This window comes from Podarcis gaigeae, assembly GCF_964106915.1.
Source record: "Podarcis gaigeae genome assembly, chromosome: 16".
Lineage (NCBI taxonomy): Eukaryota > Metazoa > Chordata > Lepidosauria > Squamata > Lacertidae > Podarcis > Podarcis gaigeae.
The window spans coordinates 22805988-22832819 of NC_139693.1; the positions used below are offsets into that span (position 1 = coordinate 22805988).

The window sequence follows — 26832 nt, forward strand, 5'->3', positions numbered from 1 at the left end:
CAGAATTCAGTTAAGTCCAGCGCACCAGATTGAGACAAAAGCTGCACCTTTAAACCTCTCATTGCATTAGCTAGAACTAAAAAAGGTGTATGTGTGGGCGGGGGGCAAGTCTCCCTGGGGAAATCAGCCAATCAGTTTCCTGGATTTTGTTTACCTATTCTGGACTGAAATGTGAAGCCTCTTATGTATTAGATCATAATACATGGAGCGTTCAGGGATGTTGCATGCTGCAAAATAGGCATGGTAATATCCATGCAAAGTTTCTATGCTTCTGCCTACAAAGAAGTGCTTTTCAAAGAGGAAATGGGTCACATCTGAAGTGGCCCTTGAAGGATGAGGCATTGGCGACATTAGGAAGGGCACAACAGATGAATGATGGCGTTAGAGAAGGACGCATCAGAGAAATGAAAGGCCCTTCTTGCTTAATGAACCACTGGATCAGCCAGATGGATCAGCCTCAGCGCTGCCTTGTAGCATAGGAAATTATCCTCACTCTCTCTAGTTGATGCTGACAACATCCTTGCAAGCTGGTCCATATAGTAGATGGGCCATAGCGGTTGTTGATGACAGCAGTCAAGAAAACGGAAGTTCCATTTTAAAGCCGCCACGCTTATAGAGCAAGCTGTGGTTTTGGGGATCTATCCAAACTGGCAAAGAAATGTGTCTCGTTTGCAAGCAGCTTTAGACACACTTTTTTTAAAAAAAGGTGGGATTCTCTTTCAATATATTCTCACATGCCTCTAGATGAGCTGTTCCAAATCAGGATATCTTCTTATCTCCTCTTGAGCAAACTCAAGACCTGGGAACTGGGGATCCCTTTGGAGGAAACGGTGAGGAAGTAAATAAATAAACTTCCTAAATTATTGGGGAAATGGGCACCATACCGTTTCTCTTGACTAAGAAAAGATCCCGCTCAAACTGGGAGATCTGCTCTGAAAAAGAGATCTGCTCTGAAAAAGACTAAAGCTAGACTAGTGAGAGAATTGCCAAGTATACATTTTGTCTGAGGTTTTTTGGAAGTGTAGGTGGATGCTGTCAGTGGCTATGGTAACGGGCGAAGAACAATCCTTTAAAATTATTTATCTTTGCCTCTGAGCTTATATTGACTTTTAAGTGGCTACTCCTCAACTTGGGAAGGATCCAGACACACCCACAAGTACATAGATACACACTGTAATACTGATTGTAAGTTAAATATGAAGCTGCACTCTGTGGCCTAGAAGGAGATGCTCTGATATTCCATTCCAGGCCTTAGATTAAAATATCTCACTTAGATTGTTGAGTTGTTTATAAAAGTATTTAAATACCACCCTCGCATAAAATTTCAGGTTGACATACAGCAATAGAAAACCATAAAAGCCATTAGAAATACTGCAAAACAATTATTAAAGTGGCTGGCTTCTCAAGAACATGTTGAAACAGCTGCATACTATTTATATATTTTCATGAATATGCATTTCAGGCATTTGCCTCATGAATGCAAGTGGATTCAGTAATGTTTTGAACCATTCAGTGACTTCTTGACGGCATCACTTGCCAAAGGCCTTGAAAGCTGTTTCAGCCCTTCTTTTGTGTGTGCAGGCTGTTGAATCAAGAGAGGGAGTGAAATCAGTTTTGACCTGTGCCCGAGCAAAATAATTGTAGCCTAAGTCTCTTTAAAAATGTGTACTTGTGTGACAGCGTGTGTTGTTGCTGCAGCATCTGGAAAGAGCCATCCAAATGGGGCATTTGTCTGATGAGGCCTGACCTGTAATTGTCTCCCCCGGAGCAAGAAATGTGTAGTTTGTGGTGTGCATTTCATGAGTGTACTTGCGGTGCCATTGCCCCTCTCCCTTAATCTTTGATACGTTTAAACCTTTGTTTCCAGGAATTAGAAGAGAAGCATCGGGAGGCACAGCTCTCCGCACAGCACCTGGAGTTGCATCTGAAACAGAAAGAGCAGATGTATGAAGAAAGGATCAAAGTAAAGATACCTTTTTATCTTCAGGCGTGCTTAAAAGATGCATGGCCCTCTGCACAAAACCCCAAGTAGTTGTGCTTTTAAAATTTCCAGCTTCCTTCTCCCTCGCTCCTGCACTTCTGAGGCATTATCTCTGTCTCTCTCAGTGTTTGGAGTGGGTAAACATGCTTAGTTGACTTGTTCTGTCATGCTGGTGGTCCCTTGTGGTCAGAGATGGTTGCTTTGCAGGTGTCAGAAGTAGTTTTGCAATGCTATTTAATAAAGTATTGCTTATTTGTGAAATCTTAAAAGGCCGAAAATCAGAAAGGGGGAGTGAGGAAAGAGTTGCTGGGTTTGGGTCACATAACTACAAGGGTACCTTGGTTCTCAAACTTAATCCGTTCCAGAAGTCCGTTCCAAAACCAAAACGCGCTTTCTCATAGAAAGTAATGCAAAATGGATTCATCTGTTCCAGACTTGTAAAAACAACCCCTTAAACAGCAATTTAACATGAATTTTACTCTCTAACGAGACCATTGATCCATAAAATGAAGGCAATAAACAATGTAATGCAGTAACACAATCAATCAAACAGTCAGTCAGTAGCTGAACTGGGTTCCGCAGAGCCACAAAAATGAAACAAAAAAAAGATGCAAAAACAAAAATGCAAAATAAATAGCAAAAACAGAGCAACCTCAGCGTAACACTCAAAACGGAAATGTGGCACTCAAAATGGGGCACATTCGGCTTCCGAAAAAAGTTTGCAAACCGGAACACTAACTTCCAGGTTTGCAGTGTCTGGGTTCCAAGTTGTTTGAGTACCAAGGCGTTGGAGAACCAAGGTACCACTGTAGTCAAGTTTTTTGAGAGCAGTGTTGTCTGCCAGTGACTCAAGGGATGCATCTGCTCACTTTTTTGGGGGGAGGGGCAGGAAACACGAGTGAAATTACGCTGCACCCTCTCAATTAAATGATGGGTGCCACTTATTGGGGAAACTCAAATTGCACAATTTTTGTCCTTTGGTTTCCCTACCCCAGCTCACCCTTTATGATGTGAGCAGCACTACTGTCCATTTACACAGTAGTCTGATATGTGAAGGAAACTCCTTAGAACTGCTGAAAACACCTTTGCTTAAAGCTTGATTCAAGATTTTTAAAGGTGTTTCTTAAATACCACGGAAAGGGGGGAAAGTTATATGGATGTCAGGTTGTTATTATTTATTACTAAAATCTCTTATATGCTGCCTTTAAATTGAAGCAGGTACTTGAAAATGAGGCATAGAGTGGGCACTGAAGTATTTGACTACAGCAGCAATAGAAGCCTGAACAGTTAGACTCCATCCTGCATTATCTTAGGTTCCCCTTCAAACTTTAAAAAATACAAATATTTTTATATTGTGAAACACACAAACTATGTGACTGTGGGGGGAAAGGTAGATTAATTCCAAATTGCCAAATGCTCGTATTTTAGCAGTGGTTAAAAACAATTTTGCAGATACTAATGCACGCATACCACTACTAGAAGTTAGTTTGCTATGTAATTTCTGGTGAATGTCAGAAATGGAATTCGAACTCACACCTCTAGGGTGCAATTTCTGGTAATGTAACAAAAAGGCAATCTTTGTATTTTATACGGGGAACCCAATTGAAATTCCTGTTGCAGCCAATATGGCATATTGTGCCGCTTTGCTCTACGTAGTCAAAACACCTTTGGATATATTTGCTGTCAGGGAACTGACATCGGAGCCAGAAGTGGAGGCAGGGCTCCCAAGCGATGCCGGAGAAGGGCCAAGCAGGGAGAGAGGGAACTCATCGGATGGGGAAGGAAATCAGCGTAACACCAGGGATAAAGGGGGGCGGATGTGGGAATCGGAGAGGGGGCTCCAGGACTCTTCGCTGGAGACCAGCGGGGAGAGCACAGGTCCTCCGCTACCCACACCCACCCTGCGCAGAAGACTTCCGTGCAGGGAAAGTAGGCGTAGACTTGGCGTCAAATAACTTCTTTGCTGGAAGAAGTTCAAGAAACGCCCACTGATGGATTCTGCTAGCGACTGAACAGCCACGAAGTGAAGGGCTGTCCAGCCAGGAAAGGTTTAACCAGGCTACCTAGCCAGGAGTGGTGGCAACTTACGCACGAGCAATCCCATATAACCATTACATTTGCGTAGGAAAAATGAATTGCATCAAAACACTTTGTCTAGCAGACCTGGTAACTGGAGGGAGTGTGACCTCTTTAACAGAGGTGGCCCCAAGCTGCTTTGTGCAGTGGTTTGGGGAATTCTTACTGGCAGAGTGAGAGACAGTTCTGGTCCATGGAGCACAAATTGCTGGTGGGAATTTTGAGCAGCTTCAGCTCTCCCAAGTCAGCTCCAGTAGGTCAAATCTGTCTCCTACTTCACATTTATTAGTTCCCAGAAGTGTCCCATGTTCATTAAGGGCCCAACTACTCGAAAGTATAGACTCTTTGTCACCCAACCCTCAGCTTGTCTTGGGAGGCGACTTCAATGCCTGGATCGACATTGTTTCCCCACAAAATACAATATTATCTGGACTAAACTTGGTGGACGAACCTGAAATCTGTCAGAGGGCAGCAATGGACACCACCTCTAACTGCGCTGGGAAATATCTTTGTGAACATAACCTTTTGTTATGCAATGGGCACGGTCAAGGGGATCAAGAGGGTTATTTTACTTTTATCTCCCCCAGAGGATTTACTAGCACCATAGATTATATCCTAACATCTAATAATGTGCCAGTTAACCGAGATACCTTCAGGATAATTCCCAGAGCTGAAAGTGACCACTTTCCACTTGAGGTATCTCTGACATCATTAGTTTCTCCTGCCTTTCCCAAATTATTGGATGTTCATTAAGGGAAGAATGTTTCATTTAACATAACATATGTGAGCAGAAGAAGCTGCTTTAAGCTGCATTAGGCCACTGGCCCGCCTGGTCAAGCAACGGTCTACTTTGGCTAACAATGAGTATCCAGGGGTTGAGGCAGTTGTCTTTACTGGTCCTGCTACTTCAGTTCCTTTCACTGACAATGGCGAGGACTGAACTTGGGACCTTTTCGTACGCAAGGTTTGTGCTCTGCCTCCATGCTACGGCCCTTTTCTTTGAAGTGAGAAAGGAGGAAGGGCATAACGCTTTGCATAAGACTCCTGCCCCAAATCTTAGAGAACTACTGCCAGTCAGTGTAATATAGACAGCCCTGTGCTAGATGGACCAGTAGGTAGACTTGGTGTAGGTCAGCTCCCTTATATTCCTAATGTTCGCCGTAGGAAAAGATTCAGGCACCAAAATGTCTTGTGCCAGCCTTAATTCTGGAACCGGCCCCGTGATGACGACTGGAAATAGGCATGAAGGAAGAAAGTAAGCATGTATTTCTTTTTCTTTTAGGTGCTTGACCATCAGATGAAAAAAGATCTTGCAGACAAGGATGCGCTCGAGAACTTGTTGAGAAAACATGAGGAAGAAGCCCATGAAAAATGCAAAATTCTTGCAGAACAGAAGGCAGTATGTGAAGCTCCGATTTACTTACAAATAAGCTGGGATATGAAGTTGTGGTTGAAAGTTGGCTTTCAAATCCTGGCTTGTTTGGAAGCTGTGAACCACAGTTCTTGGTTTGCATGTAATGGGAAGCTATGGTTAACTTGAAGCTTCCTGGCTTGTCTCCCCATTCACTTGATGGGGCTGTGTATGGGTGAATGAAGCTTGTGCATATCTTGGCTTATTAAGCCAGAATTTGATTTCCACGAACTGGGCCTCTGTCAGTCAGTGTCACTAGGGTGACAGTGTGAGAGAAAAATATATACCTCTCAACTCTCTCCATGCCATTCATAATTATATAAACCTTGTCATATCACTGCCTTGCTCATCTCTACCTTAACCTGTGCTGCACAAGAGCTTGTGTTGAAAGACGCCCTAATATTGCAGTTTGGTGTCCTAGATCAGCTTTGCTTGAGATTCAGTCAATGCACTCATCCTAAATGCTTATTTCTAGAGCAGCAACTCCTAGAATTGGGCCATTGAAGAGCTTCCTAAGAGCAGTTTGAGAGAACTGCATTGTAAACAGCTTCTGTGTGGTCCTTAGCCAAAGGGCTTATTTGTGCTAAATTGGGATCCCTTGAAATATGTCCGCAAATATCCAAGGGGTAGTGTACTTTTAATCTAGTTTTAGTTTCCTGTAGAAATAAATATGAGCAGATTATTGTTGGTGCCTCTGTATTGGAATCCCCATTTGGCTTCGCTAAACCGGACATGCTCCATATAGCAGTTAACTGTGACTGCATTCCCCAGCTTGAATAATTTGATCTGTTTCAGCAAGACACCATGCTATATATTCATATCTGGAGAGAATTGCTTTGTTCTGAAAGAAGCACACACAGCATTTTTCAAATCCCCCATGACATCAGCTTGTCTGCAGGATCCCTGTGCACATGTGCCGTGGAATGCCTGTATACAGCAGAGGTTTCTGGGGAGTGCTGTAGGGTGCGCACACAACTAACATGAAGTGATGAGTAGCTTCTGAGCCCTTCTCCAAATTAAGAATGTGTCCCAGTTTTGCATGGCAATAGAAGTTCAGTAATGGTAAGTGAGCTTGTCAGCCACCACTAAACTTATTACGTAAGGAATCCTTGCTTAAGCCTCCAAGGAACTCTGGGCTCCTTAGAACATAGTTTGAAAGCCACCCTTAAGTCATATTAACTGTAGGTATCTTTCTTTCAGATGCTCAATGCCATGGATTCAAAGATTAGGTCTCTGGAACAGAGAATAGTGGAACTGTCTGAAGCTAATAAGCTTGCAGCAAATAGCAGCCTATTTACGCAGAGGAACATGTAAGCATGAAGCTGTCCTTTGGCTCACAGTCCCCTGGGGAAGTTTGGAGTGGCTGTAACTGCTAGTGAAACAAGCCCTTTTCTGTGCTTTTCATAAAGAACCAATGACTCGAGGGCATTTTTCTAGCTGATGAGAAACTCCCTGAAATCTCCACTGCCTTCTGTTCGGCTACTGTGTCTATTAACGCTTGTTAGTCAGAAATGTCCCTTTGGTGTGAGGTGCCTTAGTAACCTTTCCCTCTTTTTATTTTTTGGTATGTCACTTGTTTAGTTTTTGCTTTAAATTTTCATTTTCAGTTCCCGAACCTCTGAGACATTTTCTGAGCGAGGAAAATTGAGATTACGCAAATTTCTTGTGCGTGCAATGATAGCTTTAGGTAGGAGAATAACAGCTGTGACTTGTATCCAACTTAAGTTCTCTTCAGAGGAGACCCATTGAAATTAAAGGACATAGTCAAGCTCATTCGTTTCATTGGATCTACTCTTGAGTAGGATAGGAATTGGATACAACAGGACAAACGTCTGAGGCTTATAGTTAAATAGCAGGGGGAAAGTAGATATACTACTGTTTCCAGGTGTGTTGTCAGTATTGTGGTTGTGAGCAGCATTAAGTCACAAGGGGGAGCAGCTCTTAAGTGTTGCTCTTAACTTTGAACATAAGAACCATTGGCCCATCTAGTCCAGCATCCTGTTCTCACAGTGGCTGACCAGATGTCTATGGGAAACCCTCAAGCCAGGAACTAGGCACAAGAGTACTCTCCTCCCACTTCCTCTGTAGTTTGCAGCAACTGGCATTCAGTTAGCTTGTTGTCCTAAAGCCCAGTTGTAAAGGTAAAGTGACACCTGACCATTAGGTCCAGTCGCGGACGACTCTGGGGTTGCGGTGCTCATCTTGTTTTATTGGCCGAGGGAGCCGGCGTACTGCTTCCTGGTCATGTGGCCAGCATAACTAAGCCGCTACTGGCAAACCAGAGCAGCACATGGAAACGCCGTTTACCTTCCCGCCAGAGTGGTACCTATTTATCTACTTGCACTTTGATGTGCTTTCGAACTGTTAGGTTGGCAGGAACAGGGACCAAGCAACGGGAGCTCACCCTGTCGTGGGGATTCAAACCGCCAACCTTCCGATCGGCAAGCCCTAGGCTCTGTGGTTTAACCCACAGCACCACCCGCGTCCCTAAAGCCCAGTTGTAGGATTAGCCAATTTTCATTGGGGAAATGGCCAGATATTTTTGTGATTAAGGAGAAGACTCAAGTTACATTCCTTCTCTATAGTAGCAGTTTTGGTGATAAATGTGACCTTTTCAAAATAAAAGTGTTCATATGATTGGATGGGGTTGACTCTGCTGATGCATCAGCACTCCTGGCCTAGGGAGCCATTTCTTCTGCACCCCAATGTAAGAAAAGGCTTTTGGCCAGGACTAGAGTACATCTCCCCCCCCCCCCCCACTTTTCAGGAAAGCCCAAGAAGAAATGATTTCTGAGCTCAGACAGCAGAAATTTTATCTGGAAACTCAAGCTGGAAAATTGGAGGCCCAGAACAGTAAGCTGGAGGAACAGTTGGAGAAAATCAGTCATCAGGACCACAATGACAAGGCTCGCTTGTTGGAGCTGGAGACTAGATTGCGAGAGGTAAAAGTTTGCTTGCCAATGTCGGTATTGCTGCTGCTTCTATAAATGAAACTGAATTGTCTAGCTGGCACTGGCAAAATGGCAGTGTGGCAGATTTTCTCTGTCCCTGTGGTAGCTCCAGGTGAATGAAGGTGAAGCTTCTCAACCCCCTTGAAGAGAATGATAACTGTGGAGTGTCTGTTCATAACTTCAAGATGAGACTGCTTCTTGTGATGGGAGAAAACAGGGTGACTGCTCAACATGATTATTTTAGGTCTCATTGGAATGGCTTTCACAGGGCTGTTTGGGCATAGTTTTCAGTGGTACGCAGAGTAGATCAGTCTGTAATTTGGGTCTGAAGACTAGCTAGACAAGTGACTCTTTTTTCCTCATTGTATATTTTAATGTCGGCCTCCTTCAGAACAGTACATGAAGCTTTTTCTAGGGTGACATCCTTAAAACTGCATGTTAACCTACTTGGTTGCCAGAAACATCTGACAGGTTTAATTATTCAGAAGTGGCAATGCTTACCGCAGATGAAATCCAGTTTTGGATTTTGAAAATGTGTTGCTGATGCTTTTTGAACTGCAGCTGAAACAAGAAATGACAGAGAGAGAAACTCAACAGCCTGCTTAGCTGGACGTTTAGACAACCACAGGTGGCGCCCCACTTATGTGTGATCAGTTCACTTCTGACTTATATACTCATGGTGCTGGAAAATAAATAAGTCAGTTCAAACCCAGAAATGGCGGGAGAGAGTCGGCGAGTCCTTGTGGCCCCCCCAGAGCCCAAAGAGGATGTCAGTGTGGGCAGAGGAAACCCCAAAGAGACCAGAGGCACAGTGGGACATTGTTTACGCTGCTCAGCCTCCCTGCCTAACAGCTGACATGCAGGGTATTGCAGCAGCAGCCGCCGCTTTCCTGTGCATCCTCCAGCCTCCTGCCAGCCTCAGAGTTTCAATTCTAGTTGTGGATATTTTTGGATACAGTATTTTTGGTATGGATTGAAGAGAAAGTGGCATAGGGGGCGTTTTAAGGGTATTTAGATGGTGCTCCTCACTTTACACGATCTATGCACAGTGTGTGTGGGGGGAGAACGTAACCTCTGTGTAAGTGAGGAGCCGCCTGTATTAGATTATATCACTTATTTTTATATCCTCACTGTCAAAAATGTAAATTTATTAAGAAATTGGCATCCCATAGTATTAGGAAGGAAGAAGTGAAAATTATTGTTGATCTGTGTATGGAGAGAGGCAAATATTCTGAGGGCGGTTTTCCTTGGAGGAATGAGCTGCAAGAAATGCAGGTGTTGTTGAAAAGGGATACGAGAGTGAGTTAAGGGGTGTGTGGGGGGGGAAGCTTTCCAAATGAAAGCCTGTCCTTGCATGCAGTTGAGCAATCCATGTACATCTGGCCACATGGGTTGTGGGTTGTGATTGTCACGGCATAAGCTTTTGTGGACCAGAGGCCACTTCAATAGAGGTGTAGTATGATCCTTGGTATACATTTTTCAAAAAATAGAGCTGTCATGGTAACATGTGAGAAAAGCAATTTGTGACAGTTCAGTTAGAGTTTCAATGTTTGCAAAATAAGCCCATTGAACATGTATGGCAGTGGTAGTTATGATAATTCACTGCAGTGCTAGGATGATTGTGTTCAGGCCTGTAGCAGGACAAGAAACCACTGTCTCATTTCAGACCCAAATAAATTCAGCTATTTCACCCTTTGAAATTCCTCCAGAGAATGACAACCGCCAGGTCAGAAACAGAGTATCCAGGGAGATTAAAATGTTCTCCTGCTTTGTGAATATTATCCTATCTGATATCAGATTTATGTCCAGGTGTTCCTTTGCATGGAGATGACTTTTTTGTCCTACATAAACAGCAGAAGGACATTGCTGAAAGATCTTAAGCAAACTTCCATTTTGAAGTTCATACATATCAATACTGTATTTAAACTCTTCAGGTTAGCCTTGAACACGAAGAACAAAAATTGGAGTTGAAGCGGCAGCTTACAGAATTGCAGCTCACCCTCCAGGAGAGGGAATCTCAGATTTCAGGGTTGCAGGCTGCCCGCGCAGCCCTGGAAAGTCAACTCCGGGAGGCTAAAACTGAGCTAGAGGAGACCACGGCTGAGGCAGAAGAGGAGATCCAAGCTCTGACGGTAAGCTCCAGAATTCTGGGCTGGTGTAAGGAGCTGTGCCCTTGAAGCATACGACCCAGTGATGCTCTTGAGTGGCTTGAAATTGTAATATTGAAATATACCCTTGGTTGAGAATGATCATCTGCAGATGGCTTAGCTTGATCTGTTTTGCTTTGCTTCATCTTATGTCTCTGATGTTTGTTGAAAATGTGCTCCTAACAGATCTACACTTATTTTTTTTTCATATGGATCAGCCTCCATAGATGTGATGTTTTTCTTTGTCTGGGTTTGTCTCTTCAGAGTAAAGGAAATATGCCTGATCAGGCATGGTGACTTCCTTTTAAGGACTAGAACGTTGCCCATTGTTCTACTTTCTTCTTGTCATCTGGAACGTTCAAGATTTAGACAGTCATTTTGGGTTCACTGAAAGTACCCATATATGGTGTCTTCAAATTCCTCCTTTGTGGCACCAGTCTTACTCCTCCTACCTGTTTCTTTGAAACAGGAGCACAGCTAAGTGACACTGAGAAGAAGTATAACTCCATTTCTGTTGCCATTTTGAAACCCAGTCCAGACACAAAGGCCTTTTTAGAGGAGGGGAAGATGATCCGTTGGTGAATGATCTTTTGGAAGAGTTTACCCAGCATAACATGAGGATTGTAACCAGCTAAGCTTTGTACTCCGAGTAGACCCATTGAAATTAATGGACTTAAATTAGCCACGTCTATTATTTTCAGTGGGTTTACAAGCAGTGGACTAACACTGGAGTGCTCTGTTTTAAAGAGTGCATTGAGAGCACCTAAAGTCCTTACGTGAGTTGAGATGCTGTCATGAAGCTGTAGAAGGAAAGTTTGGGAGAGTGAATGATCAAGGCTTCTGAAAGGGGGAAGAAATGCCTGCAGTAGACTTCTTCTCTGTGCTCTGAATCATGGCTTGATATCAGAATATAAACTAACACTGAACTCAAGCTGGGGCCTGCTCTTATCCAGTATTCCTTGGATTTTGAAACACTATGTGCTCTGCCTTTCATAACTACTTTAGGATTGTACAGCATTGGCACTGAAATATCCTGGTTTAGAGGCAAGAAGTGCAACAAAAGGATCCCTCTTACAGATAGTTAGCCGTGTTGGTCTGCCATAGTCAAAACAAAAAAAATTCCTTCCAGTAGCACCTTAAAGACCAACTAAGTCAGTTCTTGGTATGAGCTTTCGTGTGCATGCACACTTCTTCAGATACAACCCTATTATTTTCAGTGGGTTTACAAGCAGTGGACTAACACTGGAGTGCTCTGTTTACCCTTCTGTAACCCTATTCAACCCCCGAAAGGGCAGTAGCTCTAAGAATTGGTGGCAGCTTCATGTGGATTTCCCTTGAGATAACTCAGTATAGGGCATAGATTCCTCAGCCTCCGAATACAGCATATTATTGAAGTACAATGTCTTTTTTTATGAATGTTTGGTGACATTCTGCCCATATATATATATAAAAATTAATGGTCAGATTTAACTTTGAAAAAGGCTGGTTACAGGTAAGTAACTGATGTTTCAGAACCATCATTCCTGTGGATTTGTGTCCCTTTTTTCACAGAAGTACTGAGATTTTGTTTGGGTGGGTGAGGATTCTCTTTAATATTGTAGTTTCATGCTGCTGTGCTGCCCCGTTTTTAAAGGAAGCTGGTGAAATAAATGTTGCCTTATACTTGTTCCCTAACAAAGGTGTCAGTTGTATATCTTACTATGCAGAAATAGTGAATCTTTCATTAAGGTACTCTTTCATTTTTTTTTATCCCCTCCCCTGAACTGAACCTAAATGTATACTATATGCTACTGATATTTTTTTAAAAAGATCTTGCCCTTGCAAAACAAAAACAGAAACCCAAATAAACAACGATGTGCTTTATGAAGCTGGATCTTCACTTTAAGGTTTGCCAAATTGTTGGGTGGTAGAGATTATTAACTCCTGCTTTGGCTGCCAGCTGTGGCTTCGTGCATCCAGCAGTGCTGGAAGTGGGCTTGTGTCTCGGTGGATGCTAATGAAAGGAACAGTGTCTTTCATTAGGGACCCCTTTAACCGCTTTTGCAGCTGTACCTTGGGGCTTGAGGGATTAAGCAGTAGACCTGTGCATGTATTGCTTGTGGTATTGGTATCCTGGGGGAGGAAAGCCCGACCTCTTCTGCGTTCAGAGATGCACATCAGCTGAGTGCTAACTATTAGGAAATGCAACTGTACTAGCGCAGGAAACTTGTGAGTAATGAATGCCGTGCTCTATCCCATGAGTGGTCAACCTGAGGCATGGGTGCCATAAGTGGCACAGGAACTAGGAGTTTGTGACACTCCTAGACTGAAGCCCAAGGGTCCGTGGGTCATGTTAGAGAGCATAGGGTGACTTTTCACATGGGTGGTTGTACTGTAATGCTTTCTGTAATGTGATTTTCCAAAGTTACCTAGAATCTATAATTGCATTGCCTGCTCCCAAACTAATGGAACTTGGGGCTCCAAAGAGACACTGGTGCTCAGAGTAGACAATGCTGGGCCAGTTGGACAAATATATAAGGAAGCTTTCCATGGGAAAGGGTCACAGTGTGGCTTGGAAACGCCCATAGTGCCAACCTCTGCCATGCTGTGCTGCTGCCTGCTCTCTGGCTCAGTGGATGCGAGGCAAAACCTAGCCCAATGGTCTCTTCGTTTTTTGGAGGGTGGTGGGAGAGATCTACACATGCGCTGTAGTGCCTGTTAGAATGGCAATGTCTTGTACGTTGGACTTCTGACACACTTGCAAAAGGTTGGCCACTGCTCTGCTTCTCTATCCGATCTTTTCCAGTGCAGATACGGAAATGTGGAATACTTGGCTTCTAGGCCAATAGAAACAGGGGCATGCTGTATGAGATGATTTTACTTAGCACTAAAATGACAACCTGCATTTCCTCAAAAGAGCTCCTGTTTCAGTCTAAGGATTCAAACACCCCATTAAGAATTGGGTATTAAATCTAGTGGAATGCTGGGAAGGGGGGGGTCTCATTTGAGCCTCTTTCAGCTGATTGGTGGAAGAAAAAGTTCATTTTCTAGTCATTCACTTCAGACTTGGGTTGAGCAGCTTTTCCGCCTTGGGTGTCTTGGGAATGAATGGGTTGGCTTGAATAAAGAAGAAACGTCCAATGAGCAACCAGTGACCTGAGAGTCCCTTTGCTGCGGCTTGAGACTGCCTCAATCGGACTGATGGGAGAGGGTCCAGTGGCTGGAAGATGAGCTTTGTCTTTGTGTCACACTTTGCTTGCAAAAACACTTAAAACGGTGCATGCCTTTTTGCAGTTGTCTTGAATCGAAATGCTTCATGTCTTTGAATGTTAGACTTCCATGATCCAAGCAATAATAAGCATAACATTATTAGTTGGTTTCGTCACTCCTTTGGGAAGGCATCGGGCTGCTTGTTAGGCTTGTGGTTGTGTGGCTGAATTGCTTGGTAAGTTTGCCTAATCTCCATGATAGGCTTTTCTAACACTTTGTGCTTGTGTGTGGACTCTTAAATACATGTGTAGGATTCATTCATTTATTTATTTTTAAATCCCATGAAGTAGTAGCTCAGATGTGGAAATAAAAAAACGCAAGGCAAACCATTTCAAAACTCTTAATTCAATGGCAACTACCATCTTCTGAAGGCCGCTGAAAAGGAATATTTTGGCATTTGCCGCAAAGCAGTGCATTCAGTTGTACATTTAGCTCCAGTAGCTGAGAACACGGAAGCATGAGGATGCCTTAAGTCGACATAACGTTTGGTTCTTTCGTCCTAGTAGCATTCACAGCCTGCAGCATCTGCCTTTTTAACTTTGCTTGCTGGTAGATTGTTCTGCAGTTCATTTAGAAAGAAAGAAAACAGCTGTTGGATTCTAAAAGTAATGTATGAAAAAATTGATGATCAACTTCTTACCTCCTTTAGGCTCATAGAGATGAAATCCAGCGTAAATTTGAAGCCCTTCGTAATAGCTGCACAGTGAGTATTAAATACGGATCATTGAATTATTTTGAAATTAAGGAGAAGGAAGGAAAACAATCTAATTTTGCTCCTTGAAGACAAGGGTTCATGACATGGCCTTTTGCTTTCAAGGAGTTAGCAGGACCAAGACTGATTGGATTGCTTCTTTAGATCTCAGGTGAATCTCAGCTTAGAGATTTTATCCTGATTTAAAATTGACAGTGTTTCTCAAGTTTTTGAAGAAGCCAGTATGAAATCTCATTGTAGTGCAGCTAATAAGAATGGTGTAGCAGCTGCAACAAGTGATGTATATATAGAGATAACATTTCCCCCCTTACAGGTGAAGGGAACTATCATAGTACAGTAGGATGGAAGGCAAAGGAGGGCATTTAGCTAGGCTCAAATGTTCCTAATATGTAGCCTGACTACCAAATAATTTGTAGGCTGCAGCAGTGGCAGTATTTTATCTATATGTAAGAAACAGTACGTACGCTTGTCACATTTGAAGTGCGACATGGGTGTGCCAATAAACAGATCAAGCAATTGTTGCATGTAGTCTTATTTTCCATTACTGAGGTGTGTAACGTGAAGTAGCCCTAAAGTTTCCCACAGAACCATGCATGTAGATTATTGTTTTCAGTTTCCTTTTCCTGCCATCAGCATTTTGGTGAGCCTCTTAAGGCTCCTTGACTGCTTTTCAAGACCTCTACATTTTGTGCAACTGAACAAAACACACACACACACACACACACACACAGAGAGAGAGAGAGAGAGAGAGTGTTTTCCTGGTAGTTTGCCCTCAAGATACAGATCCAAAGTAGTCTGCCTTGAAATAAATATTTTTTAGGAGTTGAAATATCTCTAGTGTTTTAGATTTTTAAATCAGAAAGCAAGTAAGTAAAAGGAGGAAAGGCTTATGGCTAAGCACTCTCTGTAAAAGAGGTAAGTGTACCCCAAAAGTAGTAACTAAGCAGCTTTTAGAAATGGAAGATTCCCTCCTTTATCATCATGTACTGGATTTCTTCATAAAATACATGCCACCAAAGGATCTTCTTTCACACATCATTCAGTATGATAGAAAGAGCTATACTACAGCCATGTGGCTCCAAATATCTCTTACCAGTTTGTGTGTAACCTTTAGCTGTTCTTTAAGTTAGCAAAAAAAGTGCTGGTTTATGCATGCATATTCATCATTTGATGACCGCAACATCAGGTGGCGATTTCAACCTGTGGAAGGGTCTGTTGCACGTACTACACCACAAATTGAACTGTCACATCACTGTACCACCTCAAATCCAATGCTTTCCAGTTCACACATTCAGCTGCTTTGTTGTCTAGTGTACATTTCAGGTATTGGAGGTTATCCTCGCCAAAGATGCTGAAGAATTTGAAGGAGTGCTGTTGTGAGCAAAAGCATGAGTGGAAACTTTTTTTGTTCTGGTTGTAGGGAACTAGATAGTTGCATAGGTTTTGCATGTCCGTATGCAGAAGTCATAATGTAACAATAATGAGAGAAGCTACTGGAGTTAGGCAAATAATAGGGAAGGTGAAATAAATGACTCAGTGTCGTTGGTACCAAGGCTGCCTTGGTTTGTAAGGAAAGACATAACCTTACACCGTAGAGGAGGCCAAGGCTAGAAGTTGAAGGCTTTGTTTTTGCAGCAAAGCCATATTGCTTTTTCGAAAGAAAGAAAGAAAAAGAAAGAAAGAAAAATCAAGCAAAAGGAAATGGGATTAAATGTCCATTCCCTGCTGCTAATCACCAAAGAATCCTGGACCTTGACCAAAGAATTCTGGAGGAGCAAAAAAGGACATGGAAATGAAAGCCTGATGGAAGAAATTGGGCATTTTCTTCAATGCAAGTTGATTTTCTGTTGTATTGTGGAATAGTCACCAAATAAGTTCCCGTTTCTGGCATTCCTCTGGGAGCCTCCTTCATGTTCCCCTGAGCTTTCCAAGAAGGTTGAGAAGACTTCTGGAGGTTTTAAGGGTTACGTTGTTCATGTGATAGGAAAAAGGAGGTGTCAAATAACAGATCTCATCAAGAGTACCTGAACCACTATAGTAATTCATTTGTCATTTCACACACTTGATGAGAATTGCTTCTTTAAACCTGCCCCTGAACAAGGACTATATCCCAAAACCTATTGGGACTGTATTAAACATTTCCCCAAGCAACTGGCATTTTCTCCTCTCCCTGTGAGCTTCAGCTTGGGTGTACATGCTTGTTTTGGGTAAATTGGAAACCAAGCTGCAGCTGAAATTGGTGTGGTTTCCTGTGTGCTGGAGGGACAACTTTTTTTTTCTGTCGATCCATTGCATGCAATTTTTTATTCAAATTCAAAACAGTCTGCAACCCCACTAAGTGTCTCTTCGTTTTATTCATGGCAGTTTGCCAAGTTCAGAAATAGGATAGAGGTGCACATGTAAAAATTGAGAATGCAGATATGGAAAGGAGTTTGCCATGACTTCTCATAAACCCAAACGTCTCTTTCATAGCTTTTGGTCTCTGCTCATTTCAGCTATATAAGCAATTGCTTCTTTGCATCAGCTTGGCTAATAGACAACTGTGTGTGGGTTGCTTCCTTAGGAAGTTGGAGCATAGTCTTCCAGTTAGGCCCTCACTGTTTTATCTCTTGTGCCTAAGCTTTTGGTGCCTTGATACTGGAGGTTTTGCTTCCAGATCCCATCTGTGATGATTCTTGATGGAGAACTGGAAGCTGCATATTGCAGTTGCTTTCTTAGATGAAGGAATTAGGTGAACAAGCCAAGGGTTGTTTGGAGTTTGGAAAAGATGAATGGTTGTGCTACCATATTTTGCTGTTTTTGTATGTAGAGACCATACTGCATCAAGACTCCTAGACTGTTTTTATACTTCATCCTCAAGCAAAGGGTGCAATATGTCTGTTGTCATGCTTATTCTCAGGAGACAGGAGGAAACGGGGGCATACCCAAAATAATTGCTTCACACCTTTTATATAATCGACCAGCTCCTGCAAACCTGCCCTTTGGAATCCCCTCCCCTTGGCAGGTGCCGTCTCTGTTGTCTTTTCAGTGCCTACTGAGACCCTTCTTCCAACAAGCATTATAAGTAGGGATCTTTTCCAGCCTGTATTGGAATGTATGTAAGTATTGTATCTGTGCTCCCTCACTCCTGCCTTTGCTCAGGCCTCTCCAGGCTGCAGAGCAGGTGTGGAAGGAGCTGCCCCAAAAGTTCCATCAGACCATTGGTGGTGCTGTGAGGATCTGATAGCATGTGTGCTCCCTGGCCTGGGTTCACTTGGTTTAGTGTTGCTTCTGAGCAGAGTCATAGTGTTTTGTCTTGCACTGTAAGGATTGCTATGCACTTGTAGTTATGATGCACATGAGAAATGCATTTATTAACTATCTGTCAAGGGAAGGGTTTGGGGGATGAGTCACTGGACAAGAATTTTTACCCAAAGTCTTGCCTTGCTGGATCAGACCAATGGCCCACTTAATCTAGCAATTGTCTACAGTAGAGATCAGCCCAAACAGCACAGAGAAACTCAAAAAGAAGATATCAGGATGGAAGTGATACGTTGCTGCTTTTGTCCTCTGCACACCTGCTAATTGGGGTCATGTCACCTCAATATAATCCGTTCCATTTTATTTATCATACCTGATTGAGCCACTGATAGATATATGCACAGGGGCTAGTTGCCATGACAACTTCCTGTGGCAATGAGTTTCCTAATTGATTATACATTGAAATAGGAAGTGCTTCCTTTTGTATGCCTTCTTTGGTGTCTACTTTGCTAGTTAAATGAGTTCCAGTGTATTCAGAGTGATTTTCAACATATTGTTTTAGGTTATTTAAATTCCTTCTAAGCTAGTAGCAACATGATGAGAGATCTGCCAACACATATTCATGTTTTCTTTTAGTCCACACTATTTAGAAACTGAATAAAATCTGGATCCGCGTATAAAGGAACATTCGTAAAGGAAGCAAGTCCTCTGTACCACTGTTAGTCATGATAAAAGAATATTCTTGGCCTGACGTTTCAGAGTTATGTGTGTAATATGTTAACAGAAATCCCCAACACCCTTTTTAATCAACTGCTCACCTAACCTTTGATAAGTCACAAGTAGTTGGACTGGGACAGGATTAGGCATAGTGCCTGCCAGATTTAATAGGCTAAAACTTCTACCAGCCCCAGCCAGCATTGGCTAATGATCAGGGATGATGGGAGTTGTAGTTCAGCAGCATCTAGATGGCACCATGTTGACTATTCCTGGATCAAAATATCTAGAAGAAAAAGCCTTGTACTCCGCAGTGATTTTGTTTTAATGGAGACACCTTCCTCTTAAAAAGAGAAGAGGAGAAGAAGTCCTCCTGGATGGTACTAGAAATCAGTAATTTATTTTGTGAGATTAGTTTAATTGTCCTCTTTTGGGAGCAAAGGGTATTCTTGTGGGTTCCTATTTCAAACAGCTCAAGCAAGTGCACCAGGATAAAACGTATAGACCCTTTTACCTCGTGATGATGACCTTCAGTCCAAACCAGTATTCATTTACAACACTGAAGAAGCACTTTCCCCTAATTTCTCTCACCCACCCACCCACCCGCTGCTGCCCCTCATCCTCTCCCAGCAACTTTTCCAAACCACCAGTTGGAAGATATTATCAGCATTATATGTTTTCTAAAGAACAAAATTTCCACCCATAACTATTCTACTATACCTTTTTTGTTGTGCAACATTACAGTAGTGTGCTTTAAGTTACACATAAGAAAAGGGATTGTCTGCTTTTTAAAATGGAGGAGGTCCACATTTAAGTGGTAATATGGGGCATACTTTCCTGTTAAATATTCCCACCCTCACTTCTTTCTTTCCTCTTCATTTTCTTCCCTCTCCCTCCCCTTAAACTGTTTCCCTTAAACTTCACTTCCAAAAAAGAATTTTAAAAAATTGCTGTGGTTGTGCTTTAGAAGACTAGCAGGTGGCCAGTGTCTTTTAGAACAGCTTTTTTTAATCTGTTCCCGTGGTTATAGCGAGTATTGCCTCTGTCTGTAGTGGAATAGTGTGAGCAGGTGTTAAAAGAAAGCCATGCTTTTCTTATTCCAGAGTTACTGTGACTTTCTGTGTTTTTTGTTTGGTTTCTGTCTCTCTCTCCCCAACCCCAACCTCTGTCCCAATATAGCTGTGTACTAACATGGGATAGTTGAATTCAGCATTTTGCTGGGGGTGGGGAGATGTTTCCAGATTGCTACAGTACTGCTTAAAATATTGGACATCACTTGCTTGCACAAAAGCATTGTTGCCTGGTTCTTATCTCTTATTTTAACGCTGATATTGACTTTCCTCTTATAATCTGTTGTGCTGCCAAACATTTTCCCTCACGTTTCATCTTGCTGTCCTTAACTCTGCTGACATTAGAAATCCAGTCTTTGTTAAATCAGTGTGTGTGGCTTTTTCTAGCGGTTTGCGAGTTCTGCTTGGTTTTCTTTTCTTTTTTTAAACACGCTTTAAGAGAGTGGCATTCCAGATAATGCACCTCTCTTCAAAGAGCTCTGTGTTGGGTATTATGAAAATCTCTCTTTTGAAAGCTAGCATCACCTTTCCTCAGATAGCATAGTGTAAGGTTTGGAGAGAGAAACCAATCTGCTTATGCCTTTTTATCACCATGCAGCAAGTTTGGGGAGAAGACCATTAACTGTGGACTCCCAGTTCCTGGATTTTGCCACAACAATGCGCTCTCAAAGTCATGCCATAGGACACAAAAATTTTACAATGCAATGTATTTTGTACCTTAAGGCTGAGTTAAGCTTAGCTCTTCTGAAGACAAAGGTCCGTATCCAACGTTCTCTGTCTGCTAGGGTGAGATCCCTTGTGCTAGCAGGTGACAAAGTTTAAAAGTTGCCCAAGGGAAGAATGGATATTCCTAAAGCCAAGAAGTATGAAACTGAACAGTGTGGTGATACTCAATAGTGAAGCAAGTTGAGTTACATCAGCTTAAAACTGGGTAGGTGCAGACTTAGTATGAGCAATTTTTACTTGGTGAAAAATCCTTTACTTGACGTTTTTAGACGCAGCCATTTAGGGCTGTATCCGACATTCTCTTGTTTTGCTGGTGCAAGAGCTCTTGTGCTAGCAGACAGCAGAGTTTAAAGGTTGCGCAAGAAAGGAATCGAACGCAACAGTTGTGCTAGCAGAAGCTTGTGCGACAGCTGGCTCTTGTGCAATCAGTTGCACGACAGTCTTTTGGCAATGTACTCATGGCTTTATCAGAGCATCAGAGGTTAATCCCCTGTTCACTCATCTCCAGAGTGAATTCAATAGCCAAGATTTGTCTTAATTATCTCACATCGGCAACTTGCCGGCAGAAGATGTTCGGTCTGCTGTGTTCCTCTCCCTGAAGTCCCCAGATTTTCAAAGTGTGTATCTGTTAGGTATGTATCAGCCTACAAGACAGTATACTGAGCTTTACAGAAACCCATTCTTTAGGGTTTGAAGTTTGACTTTCAAAAAAGACTTCGCTAGTCCCCATTTATCTTAAGAATCTTGGCCTTATTAACCTTTTTTCCTTAGTCCCCATTTATCTTAGGTTCTCTGGCTTATTATTTTTATTTAGGTGATTACAGACTTGGAAGAGCAGCTGAATCAGTTGAGTGAGGACAACGCTGAGCTGAACAACCAGAATTTCTTCCTGTCCAAACAACTAGATGAGGCTTCGGGGGCAAATGATGAGGTAGTGCAGCTGCGAAGCGAGGTAGACCACCTCCGTCGCGAGATCACGGAGCGAGAGATGCAGCTGACCAGCCAGAAGCAAGTAGGTGTTCAGAATTTGCATTGTAAAGTCCAACTTTCTCAAGGCTTTTGTCTAAATGTGAGACTAAATATTCAGTCACTGGAGGTCTTTGTAGGGCTTTGATGGTTTGCCTCGTCCTCAGAGTCAAGACTCTCCTATCGCCAGCTCTCATCTCACAATTAAAAGCACACAATCCTGAATCAGATTGTGCCAGAATAACCTAAAGAATTGCCTGTTGGACTGGAGTGTAGACCAAATATGTGACCAAAATATAGGGTTGGGGGAGAGGATAACAGAGGAGGGGGATCCCAAAAGTATAAGTAACCAAAGGACGAAGTCACAGGAATCGAAGTGACAATGAAATGATATAAAAAGCATTGTTGTTAAAGCAAAAGTACATGCAAACACGCATGAGTGTGTGCATGCAAAACACAAAAATACAAATTATCTAAGCTATAACTACTATATAAGAATACGAATTATCTGTATAATTTGCAGAACTTCATTTTCCCCCCTTCTAAAGTCAGACAGTGGAACAGATGGAATCTGCTAAGACAAAACTCACGTTTTATTGATAGTCTTTCACAGTGTGGGATACAGCAGTCAAGTACTACACAGAACTTGGCAGGTTTGGGGCTGGTCAATATGAAGGCAGAGACTAGAAGCTTTCCAGAGGGGTTGCTTGATGGCAGGCACCATCCTTGCCATCTAATCTTGTCCGACTTCCTCTTTTTGCAGTTGATTTTTTTACCTTTTAAAGTTGTAATGGGTTTGCATACAAAGTAGCAGGTCTCTTCACTATACCATTATTTTGAGCATGTGCAAATTTCTAATTAACAAGAAGTAAATATTTTGCTTAAATCACAGGTCATGGTGTCCTGACTTTGGCTTGCTTTTTATATACGGTATAGAGCTTTTGTAAGTGGAAAAAATGAGGTGCTGGTACACATACATTGATAAAAGTGCCTTTGGTGCCAGCACAAAACGACTGCCATAGGCAGCAAAAAGAGAGATGCCAGTATTCTGAACCAGGAAGTACTGTCATGGGGAGGAAGCCAGAGAGTGAACACCTTATCTACTAATCTTGATGGTGGCAAGATTTTACTGAGCCTCTTTGCTTTGTGAATTTCACACATCTGTTCTATTGAAGGGTATTTGAAAATCTGATTTTTAATTTTTTTTTTAATATTAACTTCTAAAGTGGTTGTCGTGAAGCTTTTATTTATCCATAGTCTGAACCTTACCCAGAAAGATACAGGAGGAGCATCCAAAATGTTGGCAGCTGCTATTAAGGCATGTGGCAAACTGATAGCAGAACATCACTTAGAGTCAACAGCAAGTTGTCTAGTCAACTGTCTGATTGGCAGTAGACTTTGAAATTGTACGCAGTAAAATTGAATGGAAAAGAAATATGTATGAGACATTGCTAATGAACACAAGAGATTCCATCCGTAAGCACAAGAGCCTGCCACAAGGAGACATGTCCCCACTGACATAGCTCACCATCTCATGTTCCTGTTTCCTCAGCCTTAGGGTCAGAGGAAGGCACTGAAGGGGAGCCATTTAGCCTATTTAAGCATTTGTCTTCACATCACTGTGATGGGACGCAGGTGGCGAATGGGACGCAGGTGGCGCTGTGGGTTAAAGCCTCAGCGCCTAGGACTTGCCGATCGAAAGGTCGGCGGTTCGAATCCCTGCGGCGGGGTGCGCTCCCGCTGCTCGGTCCCAGCGCCTGCCAACCTAGCAGTTCGAAAGCACCTCCGGGTGCAAGTAGATAAATAGGGGACCGCTTACTAGCGGGAAGGTAAACGGCGTTTCCGTGTGCGGCTCTGGCTCACCAGAGCAGCGATGTCACGCTGGCCACGTGACCCGGAAGTGTCTCCGGACAGCGCTGGCCCCTGGCCTCTTAAGTGAGATGGGCGCACAACCCCAGAGTCTGTCAAGACTGGCCCGTACGGGCAGGGGTACCTTTACCTTTACCTTTTTACTTCACATCACTACATCACACAGTTCTACACACTTAAGTATCTCCCCAAGGGGGCTTGCCTTGTTGTGCTTTTCATTTTTTCATACCAGGCTTTGAAATTGCTAGTGGGATTTTGGTGTCGGATTGTTTGCTTTAATGTGTTTCTTGTTTTATCACTTGCTATATTTTTGCCAATTTGTTTATAAACCAACCTGATCCTGGTTTTAACTGAAGGGCAGAAAACAGATACAATTTCATTGAGTTTTTTGACTTAAAATAATGACCATATTTGATGTCAGAGAAGTAAAGATTATACGGCACAACACAAATGGTTTTTTGTACTTACTTCTGGGGGATTCTGCAGTTTCTCTGAAGCTTATCAGAGATACCTGAAAAATCATCTCATTCCTTAAATACCCAACTGATCACTGTGATCTGCAAGTGAGGGCCTTATCAAGAGGACAGGCCTTTAGTGTGGTGGCCCCTCCCTTTTGGAATTCCCTCCCATCTTTTGAAGACCTTCCTCTTCTCACAAGCTTTTCAAGCACAGGTCTTTCTTTGTCTGCATCTACATTGGAATTCCTTCAAATGTGTTTTAAATGTTTTATCACTTCTGTGTCTGCTGCCTAGGGCTCCTTTGGAAGGAAGGGCAGAAAATAAATTAACTAAAGGGGATTTCCATAAGGAACACGGGTGGTGCTGTGGGTTAAACCACTGAGCCTAGGGCTTGCCGATCAGAAGGTCGGCGGTTCAAATTCCCGCGATGGGGTGAGCTCCCGTTGCTCGGTCCCTGCTCCTGCCAACCTAGCAGTTCAAAAGCACATCAGAGTGCAAGTAGATAAATAGGTACTGCTCCGGCGGGAAGGTAAACGGTGTTTCCGTGCGCTGCTCTGGTTCGCCAGAAGCGGCTTAGTCATGCTGGCCACATGACCCGGAAGCTGTACACTGGCTCCCTCGGCTAAATAAAACGAGATGAGCGCCGCAACCCCAGAGTTGGCCACGACTGGACCTAATGGTCAGGGGTCCCTTTACCTTTACCTTAAAGGGGATTTCCAACAAGAAGCCAGTTGGAATAGCCATTTCCTTGAAAGGCACATTGGCCACACTGCTACTATAGTTCTTTGCCACATAGAGCTGCAGGAAGAGCACACTGGGTGTGTTTTAGGTCATGCTTTTTCAGGCAAAAAAGGAACAGACATTTGCCTCCCTTTTCTTTTGCAGAAGTCTCAAAATTAAAGTTACTCTTCTAAGTTAATCAATGGGATGTCACAGTGAAAATGATTATAGTAAAAGTACTGTGATTCTTCTTTTTGTTGTTTTTCTGTTCAGAAAACTATTCAATAGAAATATTTACCAACAAATAGTTTCAGTTCAGTTAGGTCAGATTCCCACCCACCCCTGGAAGTCAGGGGTACAGCTGCATCAGTTGCTCCATTCTGGACCACTTCCTATTGCAGTCATACCTTGGATCTCAAACGTCTTGGCTCCTGAACAAATCGGCTCCCAAATGTTCGAAACCCAGAAGTGAGTGTTCTGGATTTTGAACGATTTTCAGAAGCCGAACGTCCGGTGCAGCTTCCTATTGGCTGAAGGACACTCCTGCAGTCAATCAGAAGCCGCACCTTGGTTTTCAAACGGTTCCGGGAGTCGAACAGACTCCTGGAATACATTCTGTTTGAGAACCAAGGTACAACTGTAGTCTGTTTTACTTGTTCTCATGGCACCCCTTCTTGGTTTGACCTTGAAGAACACCACCAGCCCCCATAGCCCTGATCCTTCCTTTTCCTTTGTTTTAGCTGCCTCTGGGCCGAGGACAAGAGTGAGTACGACCAGCCGAACTGTCTGTCTGTGTTCATGTATTATACTTGGAGAAGCTTGGACTGTGTATATATAAACATATTTCTTGATCTAGGAAGGTTTCGCTCTAGAATGCCATCATGAAGGAGGCTTATTTTTGCAGTGGTTCAGAGGCAGAGATTAGAAAAGTGATGAAAGGTTTTGTTTTTAGACGATGGAGGCCTTAAAGACAACCTGCACAATGCTTGAAGAGCAAGTGATGGATCTGGAGGCTCTGAATGACGAGCTGCTTGAGAAGGAGCGCCAATGGGAGGCTTGGCGGAGTGTTCTGGGGGACGAGAAGACCCAGTTCGAATGTCGGGTTCGAGAGCTGCAGAGAATGTTGGATACAGAGAAACAAAGCAGGTATGGACTTTTGTTTCTGCATGCTTTGTTGGAGAGCTCTGCATTATATAAAGCAATAAGTAAATACAGTGGTACCTCGGAAGTCAAATGGAATCTGTTGCAGACGTCTGTTCAACTTCCAAAACATTCGGAAACCAAGCTGCAGCTTCTGATGGGCTGCAGGAAGCTGATTACAGACTGCAATAATGGATGTTTTTAGTCTGGTCCAGTGTTCCTCAGTGTTACCAGGGAATTCTGAAAGCAGGTGGTCCTTAAGAGTCGTTTGGAAGCAGTCCCGCTTAATGGGATCTTGAAGGGCTTGAGTGTTCATTTTGTGCCTTGGTTTCCTTCCTTGAAGCCTGTGTTGAGGTATAAACTAGATAGCCATCGTGGAGCGTTTTAGGACTTTTGGGGTTTGGGTTGGGTTTTTGGAAGACGCCTGTGTGTGAATTTGTTTTATGTGTGTAGATGCATGCTGACCAATGCACAGTCTTCGCAGTAGGGCTCTGTTCTGATGGCATGAAGTAGTCACGGCAAACCGGTAGATTCCTATCTGCTGCAGCCTTCATCTGCCTTCACAGCCGTTGTAATGTACCACTTGTTATCATCTGCATGTTCTGCCGTTGAGGACTTCTTGGATCATTCTTTGTCTAGCTCCTTCCCTTTGACCTTACCACCTTGGGTGACCCTGCTGGGAGTACGAGATTCCCGATGGCTTCACTCACAAGGGTCATAGGAACATGCAAGCCCACTCACCACGACAAGGTGATGATCCAGCTAGTGGGACAACTGGTCCATAATGGTGGCCTGACTACTGGTTGAGGACTTGCTATGCTTAAGCACATTGAGCTTAAATATTCACATTAGCTTCCAATTTCCTTTGGGTGAAATCCAAATTGATCTACAGAGCTGCAAGCTAGGAATCTTTTAACTAGGGCTTTGAAATGCCAAAAGACCAGCCTGAGTTCAGAAGGAGGGTTCTGATGAAAGTGTGGGGAAACGTTCACCTTTTGGGGGAGGAAGGCAGAGCTACAGTCTTCTTCCTTTTGCTGGCCAACATGTTTATTTTCCCCAAATGTCTCTCAGAGAGATATTGCAACACAACTCATTGTTCTGAGGCAATAAACATGGCAACCAGCAGCAGGTATCCAGGAAGCCATCCCCACTCACATCTCTACTTTCACAGCTCACGAGCGGGGGCCATGAAAGCTGGGGAGAAAGATTAAAGTCCAGGCCTGCCCTAGTTTTAATATGAATTATACTGAGTTACAGGTCCCTTTTTATGCTTATACAAGGGATGTGGAGTTGGAAAACGGCCACTCTGGTGATTTGCCAACTGTCTTCTTCTGTACTGCCATATGGCGCTAGGCTTTGATTCCAGATTCTCACTGTGGCAACTTGGATCTCTCTCAGCACA

The 26832-nt window shown here is 43.1% G+C and overlaps 1 protein-coding gene across 12 annotated transcripts in view; it reads left to right on the top strand.

Annotated features, from left to right (window-relative positions):
- CIT (citron rho-interacting serine/threonine kinase) overlaps nucleotides 1-26832 on the top strand; it is a 105784-nt gene that overhangs the window by 49399 nt on the left and 29553 nt on the right. For 10 of the 12 annotated variants that reach the window (XM_083716806.1, XM_083716809.1, XM_083716808.1 and 7 more), the window contains 8 exons: nucleotides 1868-1963; nucleotides 5340-5456; nucleotides 6669-6778; nucleotides 8236-8410; nucleotides 10354-10551; nucleotides 14465-14518; nucleotides 21092-21289; nucleotides 25243-25436. In XM_083716806.1, the coding sequence (XP_083572932.1) occupies nucleotides 1868-1963; nucleotides 5340-5456; nucleotides 6669-6778; nucleotides 8236-8410; nucleotides 10354-10551; nucleotides 14465-14518; nucleotides 21092-21289; nucleotides 25243-25436 (1142 nt within the window). The remainder of the gene's footprint in view (nucleotides 1-1867; nucleotides 1964-5339; nucleotides 5457-6668; nucleotides 6779-8235; nucleotides 8411-10353; nucleotides 10552-14464; nucleotides 14519-21091; nucleotides 21290-25242; nucleotides 25437-26832) is intronic. The other 2 variants (XM_083716807.1, XM_083716810.1) reach the window with 1 other exon arrangement.